The sequence below is a fragment of the Callithrix jacchus genome, chromosome 2 (genome assembly GCF_049354715.1).
Source record: "Callithrix jacchus isolate 240 chromosome 2, calJac240_pri, whole genome shotgun sequence".
Classification (NCBI taxonomy): domain Eukaryota; kingdom Metazoa; phylum Chordata; class Mammalia; order Primates; family Cebidae; genus Callithrix; species Callithrix jacchus.
In genome coordinates, this window is record NC_133503.1 from 49,299,228 (window position 1) to 49,312,680 (window position 13,453).

General features: G+C 51.0%; 1 protein-coding gene across 1 annotated transcript in view; it reads left to right on the forward strand.

Moving 5' to 3' along the window:
• Positions 1-2,884: 2,884 nt before the first annotated feature.
• SYNPO (synaptopodin) overlaps positions 2,885-13,453 on the forward strand; it is a 70,245-nt gene continuing 59,676 nt past the window's right edge. The window contains exon 1 of the mRNA XM_078363041.1: positions 2,885-2,997. Coding sequence (XP_078219167.1) covers positions 2,956-2,997 — 42 coding nt within the window. The 5' untranslated portion in view covers positions 2,885-2,955. The remainder of the gene's footprint in view (positions 2,998-13,453) is intronic.

Consider the following 13,453-nt stretch of genomic DNA (forward strand, 5'->3'; position numbering starts at 1 on the left):
GCACACCTGGCCATATTAGGAAATCCAGATCCACACTGACCTTTTTAGGGCCCTGCTATCGTATAGCTGCCTGATACTGTCGGGCTTTTAGGGGATTTTCAAAATTTCCCTTGTATGGACAATGCAACATTGAATCTCTTTGTGGCTGCACCTTTGTGCACATTTCTTTGGGATAAATGGCAAGAAGTAAAACTGCTGAAAGGATAAGTCTGTGAACCAACTGAGCTTGCACACGCAGGCCCTCATTCTTCCACTCTGCTTATGTCCTTCCCTCAGAGCTGCCCGTGATGTCCTCTGTGCCCTGACCCCACCTTGGAAGGTGGTTAGTGGTACTGTGAGGCCCTTCACCTGTGGCTGGGGTGGCACTCTGGCCAGACAGGGTTGGCTGGTGAGTCCAGAAACGTCTCACTCCATTGTTCTCTCTCTAGAGGGCAGCGCGTGGTGGGGAAGGCCTGGACTGGAACGAAGAGGACCTTGGTTGGGTTCTGTCTAGTCCACACTTTACCCATTGGGAGGGATGGAGCGGCCAGTACCTCAGTGTCCTTCAGTTCATAGTCTGTGAATGACAGCACGTCCTTTACAATCTGCCCACGGCAAGGACTTCTGTGACTCACATGGGGACTGCGAGAGGCACAAGGCCAGGATGTTCATGTCATGGGCACTGCTCCAGACAGCCCAGCTTCCCACCAACAGATGCGAGGAAACCCTGGCCAGGGTGAGAGCAGCTCAGCCCTGCAGTGAGCGGCTAAGGAAGACTTGGCTGCTTCTCTTTGAGGACAGGGTTGTGCGACAAAGCAGCATGAGCTGTGACTGCTCAGAGAAGGCTGGAGGAGTAGAATGGACTTAGAGATACCTCTCAAGGCTTCCCAGAACTCAAGAATCCCAACTGCATGGAACTGAAACCTTTCTTGACATTCTCATGCAGACACTCATTTACCTTTGCCCATAGGTAAAGTCAACTACTGCCAGCAGCATGGTCTACCCTACACACACACACTCACACACTCACACTCACACACACACACACGCACACACACACTAACTAAAGACCTTCATTACCTCACACATGCAGATCACATTCAGACACACAATAATAATAATATAGTAATAACTCCTTTGTTTTTTTTTTTGAGACAGAGTTTCACCCTTGTTGCCAGGCTAGAGTGCAATGGTGCAATCTCAGCTCACTGCAACCTCCTCCTTCCAGGTCCAAGTGATTCTCCTGCCTCAGCCTTCCAAGTAGCTGAGATTACAGGCATGCACCACCACACCCAGCTAATTTTAAAAATATTTTTAGTAGAGATGTCTTTTCTCCATGTTGGTCAGGATGGTCTTGAACTCCTGACCTCAGGTGATCCACCCACCTCGGACTCCCAAAGCAATGGGATTACAGGTGTGAGCTACCAGGCCTGGCCTATAATGTAGTAATTATTCTAATAACACCTATTGAGCTTTTACTATGTGCCAGGCCCTTCCCAGGCATTGTCTAATTCTCCTATTGTTAGCTTCATTGCAAGGCTGAGGGAAAGTCACTTGCCTAAGGTCACAGAGATGCTGAGCAGAGGAGCCCAGCGCTGGGCACACACTACCCCCCCCACCACTTGGACACACCCTGGCCCCCCAGCTCCCTGCACGCTGCCTTCCTGCCCGGGCTGCGGTAGCCAAGTGCTTACCACATGAACCCCCATGCGTCACCCAGCCCTTGGTACACAGTGGAACAGTCCTGGCTTGTTCAGATTCAGGCAGCTGGAGACACAGTAAGTATAATAAACACAGGCTGTGAACCACCTTCTTGGCTAGTTGTAGAGACACAGAGTTTTCCCCAGATCTGTGCTTCTAGACTGGATTGGGGGCGGCCCCTGGTCCCTGTCCCTGAATCCTTTTTCTTTCCCTCCCTTTCCCTGTCTGCCTCTCCCCACTCTGTCCTCCTTCACCACTTGAGGACCTACCTACTGTGTGCCTGGCACTGAGGTGACCACGGGGGCTCTGGTGGGATGGGTAGCCCAGGTTCCAATTCTCTGGGAAACTGAGAGCTCATCCCATCAGGTGAGGCCTAGAAGGAAGGGGTTTGCTCAGGTCACATGAGGAAGGAGCGCAGAGCCAGGCCTCATAGCCGAGGCTCCCTGTGCCCAGGCTAGGGCTTTTATTTGGGGAGACAGCACAGGCCACCAGGAGCACTAGTGATCCAAATACATGGCTCAGAAATGGAATCCTAAGGGAGTTCAGAGCGGCTTTAACATACGCTGTGTCACCTGTGTGCTGGGTGCTTGTGTGCACCAGGCTCATTTGTATGCATTCTCTTATTTAGTCTTCCTGATAACGAGTAGATACTATGATTGTCATCTTTCCCGCATTCTACAGACAAGGAAACCAAGGCTCACAGCCATTAAGGCTCAATCCCAGGTCTGTTTTCTCTAAAACCTCAGCTCTCCCAGCAGGCTGCCCTGCCTTGGATGAGGAAGACACTGGGACACGCAATAGATAATGGCTTTGACAAGGAGCTGGGGTTTCAACGGACCTTGAAAAGGATAGGAGGAAAGAGGGGGGCATCCTGGGACCTGGGCACTGTTTTAGCCAAGGTATGGAAGCCAAACATATCCAGTGAGCCCTGGGACCAGCAAGGTGGCAGCACGATCAGAAGGGAGGCTTTTGGCTGAGGGAGCCATTTGAGTTCTTGGCATCCTGCAGCTTCTACCTTGGAGGAAGGGCTGACAGGTGAGCCTGGCCAGGCACCCAAGTCTGGAGAGCTTTTAGAGGCTCTGCCAGGTTGGCCCCAGAGGAGCTTGGGAGGCACTGAGCTGGGCAAAGTTCTTGGCATCATAAACCAGGCCCCATGGAAGGAGGAGCCAAGAGGCCCCTAGTGGCTGTGCCACCCCCAGTGAAGGACACTACCAGGGGCCGGCACAGGTACCAGGCTCTGAAGGTCCTCAGGATGCATTGGCATCATGTTTCCTGATGTCTGGGGCAGCCACAGGCCTGCATGCAGGACTGGCAGAGGTGAGTACCAGGCAGAGGCTGCCCTCTGCCTTGGCAGATCTGGTGCGGCTGGAAAATCGGGAAGGGAGAAGGGAAAGCCCCATGCTTGACAGCTGTCTCTCTGGGGTGAGGCAGCTGAGCCCACTACTGTGATAAGCTCAGTGAAACCACAAATAACAGAGGTCAGAATCAATCACGCTGCAGTGGAACTTCCTAGAGCATAGCCCATGGGCTCACCGAACACCTTGGTCTCCCTCTCCTTGTTAAACGCCTCCTCATCTTTCGGGTCTTAGCTCCAGGTACTCTTCCTCAGGGAAGCCCACCTTGATACCTAACCCCTAACCCCCACCCCAAGCTGGAGATATGGTCAAACTCCAGAATAGCACTTCTAAAACTGAGGCGTTTCCTGTCATAGTTGTTATTATATATTCATTTCTGGAGTTATTGGATTGGTATTGTGCACCTCCTAACTGCAGGTTCTGAAAGGATAGTAGTTGTGTCTATCATGTTTACCAGACTATCCTCAGGCCCTGGAATATAGTGAAAGCCTGAGAAATATTAGTGGAACAAATGGATGCTTGAGTGGGTGTGGATGGGTAGATGTACACATGGATGCATGGATGTATATGTGGATACATGTTGGTCAGGCTGGTCTTGAACTCCTGACATGGTGATCCGCCTGCCTCGGCCTCGCAAAGTGCTGGGATTACAGATGTGTGCCACCGCTCCTGGCTGCAAACTCTCTTATTTAAGGACAACAACAACAAAAAAAGGCAGCAAAGATACAACGGAACGTTTAGTAAAAAATAAATTTTCCTTCCTCCTCTCCCAATTCCTTCTGGAGAAGCAATCCTTGTTAACATGTCTTGTATATCTTTGGAGAGATTGAGGCTTTATTGATTCAATGTATTTCATTGCTCCCCTTTTGTAAGTGGTAACGTACTATACATACCATTCTCTTTTCCGGTATATGCTTTATAATTTTTTTCTTTTTTCTTTTTTTTGAGATGGAGTCTCCCTCTGTCGCCCAAGCTAGAGTGCAGTGGTGCTTTCTTGGCTCACTGCAACCTCCACCTCCATGGTTCAAGTGATTCTCCTGCCTCAGCCTCTGAGTACCTGGGACTACAGGCATGTGCCATCACAGCCAGCTAATTTTATTGTATTTTTAGTAGAGATGGGGTTTGGCCATGTTGGTCAGGCTGGTGTTGAACTCCTGACCTCAAATGATCTGTCCACCATGGTCTCCCAAACTGCTGGGATTACAGGTGTGAGCCACTGCACCCAGCCTTATAGATCATTCTGAGCAGCACATGTAGCTCTGTCTCATTGGTTTTACTCCCACCTGCTGTCCTGCTGTATGGACACTCTGCACTTCATTACCCATTCCTATGAAGGGACATTGACTTTGTTTCTAGCAATTTGCTTCCACAAATGATCCTGCGATGAACATATCCTCACTCATCCAGCTTTGAGCATGTGGGTTGGTGTGCAAGTTGGATAACTTCTTAGAAGTGGTATTGCTGGTCAAAGGATACACGCATTTAATTCAGTACATGTCACCACATTGTCACATAGAAGGTTTTGAGCAGGGGAATGACAGGCCTCCATGGTCTGACCAGTTGCTGCTAATGCATTTGGCAGGGGGGTAGAAAGAGTAAATAATTGGATTATAAGCCACCCAGTCTCCAGGTCTGAGATGGGCTAAAGTATTCTTCAAATGAGTGTTTATTCAGAGTCCCTGTGAGCCCTTTCAAAGCCCTCAACTCTGTGCGCTCTGTAGTGCTCTCCGGAGCCTGGGAGAAAGGGATTCCAGTAGACAAGTTCCTTTGCTGTGGGGAGAGGTCCCCAGTTCACCGGTCATGCAAGGACCCACATCCCCCCACTGAGGGGTGGCTGCAAACATCCTAGTGGGGAGAGGACAGGCTGCCGACAGCTGTAGGAGCGAAGTTCAGCCAAAGCCCGCACAGAGAGCTGCCAAGAGTTTCTTCTTTTCATTTTTCCAAGCCTTGCGCTTTGGGCTGGGGCACAGTGTCATCCTCATGTTTCCTATTATTTTACAAGGCTCCCATCAAAGCACCAGCCGCACAGGCTCTTTGATGTCTGAGCTGGAGCCTGCCTCCGCCTTGGGGAGAAGCATCTTTGCTGAGGATCAAGAGGAGAGTGAGGCCTGAGATGGCCCACGCCTCTCTCCTGCATGCTCCCCTGGCTCCTCTCCTGGCTGGGACCCCAGGCCCCTGGAGGGGGGTGGAGGGACCATCACAGCCAGCCAAACTCGGAAGGGGATGCGGAGGCCCAGAGCAGGCCAAGGGGCTGCTCCAGGCCACACAGCAAACTGGTAGAGCACTTCAGCTCTGGTGGTGATCAGACACTGGGTGAGACGGCAGAGAGGATTCCTAGCAGGGTCAAACCAGGCCTGGCAGGCAGCCTTTGCCTCTTGGTTTCTCAGTTTCCCCACCTTACTTCCTAGAAGTCTTTTGGGACCGATACCGTGCAGCTGAGGGTGGTGCTTGTATGAATGCCTGCAGTCCCCTGCATAGGTTCAAATTCTGGGCTCTGTCCCTTTTAGCTATGTGACCTTGAGCAAGTTACTTAGCACAACTGAGCCTCAGCTTTTTCCTCTCTAAAATAGGATAATGGCAATTCTCACCTTAGAGGGTCCCTGTGTGGGTGCAATGAGAAAATTCACAGAAAGTACTTAGCACAGTGCCTGACAGGTGAAGAGTCTTGAAAAGGAAGAGCTCTTATCGTTGTTGCTGAGGATGACAATGAAGAAGTGGGAAGGGGGCTTCTAAGGAGAAGGCGCTTCTGCAGCACAGACTTGCTGCTACACTTCCCCGTCCCCACCCCAGTCCTGGTCTAAGGATGGACTGGGGCCTTCTCTGTAATCCAGGGAATTAGCTCCTCCTCTGTCCCACCTCCCAGCCCCTATTTCTAATTCCAAGGCTCTCTTCTGAGCCTCAGGGTTAGAGAGGGTAGGGAACAGATGAGACAAAGATGCCAGGCCTGGGATGGGGGCACTAATGGTGTCTGGGCCGGAAGGTCTGGTAGGTAGGGGAGGGGTGTCTGGAGGATGTGGCCTGCAGCCCTGACTCCTGGGGGCAGCCAGAGTGGAAGGGGGGTGGGTCTTGGCAAAGCTGAAAAGGCTGGGATTTGACTTGGAAACACATTGAGTAGTCCCTGGCGGCTGCCTCCTCAGAAACAGCCCCTCTGAAGTGGAGCCCGGGATGGGGAGGCTGTTTTGTATAAAGGGGCTCTGGGGACCTCAGTGATGAAGAATGAACTGAAACCTTTCCCCTAAAATTGCAGCATGCACAGCCGAGCCCCCAGCACTTCCTGCAGGCCTGACCCAGGGGCAGCAGAATTCCAGCCATCAAGCCTGTGTGGGACAAGGGGCAGGACAGGGGAGGAAGGGACCCTGGAGTGCAGATAGGAAAGGGCAGAAACACCTTCTCAGATAGCCCCAAGCCCCGTCTGTTGGTTGACCTTCGCCTGCCTGTTTTTTGTCTCGTCTGCATTGAGCCCGTGATGTTACTTACATAACATTTTTCCTTAAATTGATTCACTTTTTAAAAACTTGAATACATTTATTTCAAAGGCAATTTGATATTGCTACTGTAAATGGAAGATGGTAACACTCCTGGTACACGGTAACCACGTAAATAAAATAGAATAAAAACAAAACCATGTTGTTAAATTTTACCTAGAGCCTAAGCCTTGTTCTCTCTCTCCCTCTCTGATAAAAGGGAGATTAACAAGTGTCAGAGCTGTGTTAAAGACAGGCTGGCACCCAACAAAGACTTTCTTCTTGATTAGATGAGCCAGATAAAATACAAGATGCTGGTTAGGTTGGAATTTCAGATAAACAATGAATAATTTTTTAGTATATGTCCTAAATATTTTGGAGGCCCTACTTACCCTGAAAAAAGTTATTTGTTGTTTATCTGAAATTCAAATTAACTGGGTCTCCTGTATTTTTACTTGCTGAATCTGGTAACCCTACCCTTGATGAATGAGAGTTTTTAAAGGAATAGTGTTCTCACTGCTAAGTGATACTGGACATTTCCATGTCCCTATGCCACCAAGAAAAACAAAATCTTGAGAAACACTGATCTGATTCAAGGTGGAATTAAACCAACAAAACACACAAGTGTGGGAATCTGCAGGTAGGTAAGAATGTTCCAAATGGGGGAAATTCTGAAGGCTCCATGCAGGAGAAGGAGGCACTGGGGCTGGACCCATAGGCCAGCTAGAGCAAGACAGCAATCTTGGAGCTCGAGCACCCTTTCCCCCATTGAGCTTGAAGGACAGAGGACATTCCTCAGGGATTAAGGCTCGACCCTTCTTTCAGAAGACAGGGGAGCTTGTGTTTGAGTGACTGTGGTTTGTGAGCTTGAACGACTGCGTGTGTTTGCCCAAATCACATCCTCTCAAGACGGAAAGAGCCTTTAAGGGCGTCTCCTCTAATACTACCTACTAGCCCTGCCCACCCCAGTGGGCATCTGAACCTTATGTCCAGTGATGGGATGCTCACTACCTACCAAGGTATCTTTCCATCACTGGGCAGCTTAGGAAGCTCTTCCTTAGGCTGAACAAAAACCTGCCTTCGTGTAATATCTCTGTAGATTTACTGCTGCCTTCTGAACAAAGAGCTCCCCTCTGCCCCGGGACAGTCCTTCAGAGCTGTATTGGTAGCTGTATCAGACTGGTGTCTGAATAGACCCACTTCTTTGAATTCTACCTCTTATAGCCTGGTCTCTGGCTTTTTTTGCAGAGAAATGGCCTTAGGCCCCTGGACGGGGGCATGCCTGGCAGCCCTGACTTGTGTACTATCTTCAGGCAGGGAATCAGGACGAGGTTGGTCCTGGGAGCCACGGCCAGGGCAGAGGCAGGACAGGAGGGAAGCTCCTTTCTGAGCTTTTGGATGCTGAGTCTGCAGAGTTGCAGGCAGAGCCCTGGAGACCTGGGTTCTGTTCCCTACTCAGTCCCTTATGTGTTGCATAGCTTCAGGCAACACTCCTTTCCTTTCTGAGCCTTTGCTCTATTTTATATATATACCCAGAGTGGCTTGGCCTATTTCTTTTTATTTTTTTGAGACAGGGTCTCACTCTGTCTTCCAGGCTGGAGTGCAGTGGTATGATCTTGGATCACTGCAACCTCTGCCTCTGAGGCTCAAACCATCCTCCCACCTCAGCCTCCCAAGTAGCTGAGACTACAGGTGTTCACCACCAAACTGGCTAATTTTTGTATTTTTGTAGAGATGGGGTTTTACCACACTGCCCAGGCTGGTCTCGAACTCTTGGGCTCCAGTAGTCCCCCCACCTGGGCCTTCCAAAGTTCTGGGATTACAGGTATGAGCCACCACACCCGGGGCTTGGCCTGTTTCTAACAATAAAAACATTGTGTCTGCTCTGGTTGGCCAGTCCTGGCCGGAATTCTGTGATAAGAAGGATCAGAGGTGACGTCTGGATTTGATGGGTAAACGGGCAGTGTGTGGTCAGTGGAATGGCGGTTTGAGAGCTATGTAGGTACCAGTCATGGAAGACTTAGGGGGCTCCCAGCTCTGGCAGTGCTGGCTCTGGAATAATAAAGCCCCACAAAGTGAGTTGATAATGACGTCAGATATGGGGTAGGGGTTATCCCTGCTGGGCGGAGGGGGTTACCCTGCATGGCCATGCTGACCCTGCTGCTGTCCTGCTTCAGCCTGCAGACATGTGTCAGTTCCCACACTGCCACCCAGATGGCCAGCAGACAGAGGTGCTCTGTGGAATCTTGTGTGCAGGCCAGGACTTGTGGCTTGAGGGTGGCGGGGAAGGCGGCAGGGGAGCCTGGCCAAGTGGGGCTGGGGCAGTGCAGATGGAGCTTCTCTGCCAGGGGGAAAGATCTTTAGGGAACAAAAACTTGGGTCAGAGCTGGGGCTTGGCTGCTACACAAAAGGGCTTTCTACCCATCCCTGCCTTGCAGGGCCAGGAGGCTGGCAGAGGGGAAAACCCAGACTCAGAGTAGCTCAAAGGGGTCACAGCAAATCCTCAAGCCAGGCTGGATCCCTAAAAATCAACCATTCTTCCCCGCAACCTACTGACAGGCCTTCCTGACAGATGGCCACAGAAATGGGTCCCAAAATCTGCCTCTGGATTTGCCGCTGTCTCACTGTGTGGCTTTTGTCAAGTTCCTTCCCCTCTTTCTGGACCTCAGTTTCCCCAACTGTAAGAAGGATTTGCACAGATAGTGACTAAAAGCTCTCCCAGGCCTCATATTTGCAGACTACAAGTTCTAGCATCATCATCATTATCATCATCATCATCATCATCATCAAGTCTTTCAGTTCACAGAGCACTTTCCTATTTACCACTTAGTTTATCCCTCAACAGCCAGGGAAGGTGGGCGTGGTGAGCGCTAGCCCCTGTTTTTTTCAAGATGGTAAAACTCAGGCACAGAGATGGGGAAAGGCTCTTCCAAGTTTGCACAGCAAGGCAATGGTTGACCAGGACTCTTGCTGCTATGTCCAGACTTCCATCCACTGCCCCAGAGGTTTGCAAGGGGCTGCAGTGGAGCCTCGGATGCTGTGGAGGGAGGTCAGGGGCCTGAGGGGAACAGATGTGGAGGATGAAGGGGATGGGATGAAGCAGGCATGATTGCTTCACTTGCCTGTTTTTTATATGGATTTCCATGTAGGAAGTATTTTGAGGAAAAAATATTTGTGCCTAAAAAATTGAAAGACCCCATGCTGTTACAAGACTTCTCAGTTGGAAGCTGAGACAGACGCTCTTCTGAGCTGCACACACTGGGTTGAGTAGCTTTACCTGGGGATTAAGCAAGAACTTCATGTGTCTAATGGAAATGAAGGGGATTTGCGCATTTTAGATCATAGACGTTTAGCATGTGATGGCATTTGGGTAGAGGTTGCAAAACTTCAAAACACATGGAATCACCAAGTATGAAAATGTCAGCACTATGAGATGCTAATGCTGGAAGGATCTTCAGAAACCTCTTGCTCCTCCTCCCTTCCCTGTTCTTCACTGAAGGGAAACAGAGGCCCAGCGAGGAAAAGAACTTGGCTGAGGTTTCACAGCGTCAGGAGCGACAGGACCGGAACTCAGGTCTCCTAACTCCCCTGACAGTTTCAGCATAGACCATTTTTTGGGTAGGCATTAGGAGTCAGGGGACAGGGGAAAGAGAAAAAAGGAGGGATCTGGGCGCCTGGGGACAGGCAGACAAGAGATACGTAAGGCCCAGCCAGTCGCTGATAAGAGACCCACAATGCCATTCCAAAGGGCTATTTTATCAAGATGCAATTTTCTCCGCTGCAGACACTATTTTCTTTCTCGTGCAGACTGTGCTGGCCTTTAAGATAAGGCGCCTAGACATGTTCACACTAAGGCAGCCAAAACATGAGGCAGGAGGAAAAAAATTCCCTTCTTAATCTCCCCCCACTACAGCCCACTCCCCCCTCATTTCCTCTCATTCTCTCCAAGTTCTCATGCCCCCCACCCGCCTAGCTGGCTGGCCCCTTCCTGCCTTCCCGTAAGTCAGCCCAAAGCAGCCAGGAAGGTATGTGGCCCAGAGGCTCTTCTCAAAGGAGAGAAGCATGGCAGGGCCTCCCCTGGGAAGAGGCCGAAGCCACAGGCTCTCCCATGACCCCGCAAGGGCAGGTGGGTTTGGGGACATCTTGTTTATAGGCTTGCCCCAGACTCTTCCCTCCTATGTCCCCACAATCTCTGCAAATAAAACATAGCTCTCTATGGTTTGGGGGTTTAAGCTGGAGGTGATTAGAGCCTTCCCTAACCAGAGATGCTCTGCTTTTTGACCCTACTCCTGACCTCCAAATCCCGGGCTTGATGGAGATTCCCGAAAGAGGGTGCCACCCTGCCTACTTTCCCCTAAACACCCACAGACTGAAGAGATCTGGACAGACAGGAGATCTGGAATTCTGGCCCCACAAATCCAGCAGTCGCTGTCCCTTTTGCTCTTTCAGCTAGAGAGAGCAAAAACTAGTCCCTTTTGCTCTCTCAGCTCTCTAGGCCTCAGTTTCCCTATCTGCTCACTAAGGAGGTTGGACTTAGATATCCTGGCCTTGAAATTCTACATCTGGCTTTTCCAGAAGACAGTGTTCTATCCCAGGCCTCCTAGGTACTTGGTGAGTTGAGGGACTGCCCACATGTATCAGTGCCCCTCCCCTGCTCTGCTCAGGAAGTCCACCCCGCCCTCCACATCTGGATGGAATTTACCCCCCAAGGCAACTCAATTACCAGTGATCTGATCAGGACGGCTCATGTGTCAGAGGGGGCCCTGATGAAGGTTCCTGGGCCAGTGATCCACCCCTCCCACAGCCAAGGGTACCTTCCTGAGGTCCCTGGGTCCCAGATAGTGTCTGCTGAGCAGTGTCTACTTCTGAGCAAGGGTAGGGGACCTAGAAGAGGCTGCTACTTCCTGCCTGGGCTCAGACCCCCCATGCAAAGACCCAAGTCAGGGCAAGGAGGCTGGTAGCTAAGGGAAGATAGTATATGCATTTCACACCCATGGGCTCCATCATGCGCCCAGCCATTGGAGTCTGCAAGGGCTGGAAAGCCTCATGACTTCTGTCCACATTCTGGACTCCAGAAGGGGAACCTGGATGGTAAGGCTGAGACCTGCTTGCAGGGCTGTGATAGTGAGGGTTGAGGACCTAGTGCTGTGTCTCAATCACCTTCCTTGGGTAATCAAGGCAATCCTGCTGCCTTCCTGTGGCTTCTGCTAAGTTGGCTAGTGGGGGACTAAGTTGGCTTTGGAGCTTCCTGTTTCTTCAAGTGTCCACTTGATGCCTCTTACTCTGAGCCCATTGCTCAAGGACTGCCTTCTTAGGCATTGCATCTTTCTGCTGTCTCCCGCCCCTCACCATCAACATACACAGGAGGCTCACCGAGCCCAGGAGTTCCGGGACATAGTGTGCTGTGCCGACTGAGTGTCCACACTAAATTTGTTTGTTTGTTTCTTTTTTGAGACAGAGTCTAGCTCTGTCACCCAGGCTGGAGTGCAGTGGCACAATCTTGGTTTACTATAACCTCCACTTCCCTGGTTCAAGCAATTTTCCTGCCTCAACCTTCTGAGTAGCTGGGAGCATAGGTGCCTGCCACCATGCCCGGCTAATTTTTGTATTTTTAGTAGAGACAGGGTTTCAGCATGCTGCCCAGGCTCGTCTTGAACTCCTGACCTCAAGAGATTCACCCACCTCAGTCTCTCAAAATGCTGGGATTACAGGATTGAGCCACTGCGCCTGGGCCACACTAAATTTGGCATGAATATAGTGACTTCCTGGGGGAGGGAGACCACCAGTGTACCTAAGGAGAGGCAAACTTCCCTGGATCAGAAACAGAGTGGGTCAAAACCCTCATGCTCCTCAGTAGTGGGATCTTGCCTGTGAATATCCACTGCCCTCGAAACACCCCATGTTTCACGTAGGTTGGGCAGGGCTGTCCAGGCTGAGGAAGCAGTGCCCCCCCGCCCACACAGAGAAACACTTACCACCTCCTTCCATCTGAGAGTCTAACCAGGACCTCTGTGGCATTCAGCTCAGCAAATGTTCACGAATGCCAATTCAGAACAAGCACGGAGCTCAGCCCTGCTGCAGGAGAAAGAAAAGACTGAGGCTGAGTCTCCCTCCCTAGGGGCTCATTCTGTCACCAGGGACAGAAAATGCTGCCCCCAGAGCCGGTCTGTGCTGCAGAGAAGGGCATAGGCTGGAGGTAGCAGGTCATATTCATAGGACACACTTAAATACTCGCCCTGCCAAAGACACGACTGGAGTCTTTGGGCAAACACTTCAGCCTCCCTACCAGCTTTCTGGGGTTGTCAGGAATGCGTGTATGATGCACGTGAAACTCTTAGCACAGTGCCTGGCACAGAGGAAGTGCTCCATGAATGGAAGTTTTCTTGTTATTTTATGAAATAATTAGTATCCAGATAATAACCTCCCAACTACCTGGAAAACTTCCTAACGCAGAGCCTAGCCCAGAACTCCCATGGAACTCCCCTTTCTAAAGAGGCCTCTGACCTGTTACCAACAGAGTTCTGTGTGCAGGCACCACAGATCATGGACTTCCCACATCAGCAAGCTGATGGCAGCAGTGGAAGGCCAGGGGCCGCTGATGGTACTGGGGAGGAAGGGGTCCCCAGAGGCGGGAAGGTACAGGCTGACATGGTGGGGGATCTGGGTTGGGAAGGAGGGGGAAGTTGAGGTGGGGGCCATGGCTTGAATAAATGCCCTCTAACCCTTCATATTGGCCTGGGGACCTGCTGTCTGTTTATTGCAGGGGTGTCGACAGGGAAGAGCTTCTTCAGGAAGCTGATTCCGGGGCCGGATGCAGGTTACACTGAGGGCCACCCATTGGCCAGGAGGCCTGCCAGGGCCTGTTGGAACCCAGACAGGATTTAATGCCAGGATCCATTCTCAACACAAAATTCCAGACAGGGAAATCACCATGTACCGGGCGAAGCCCCTCTC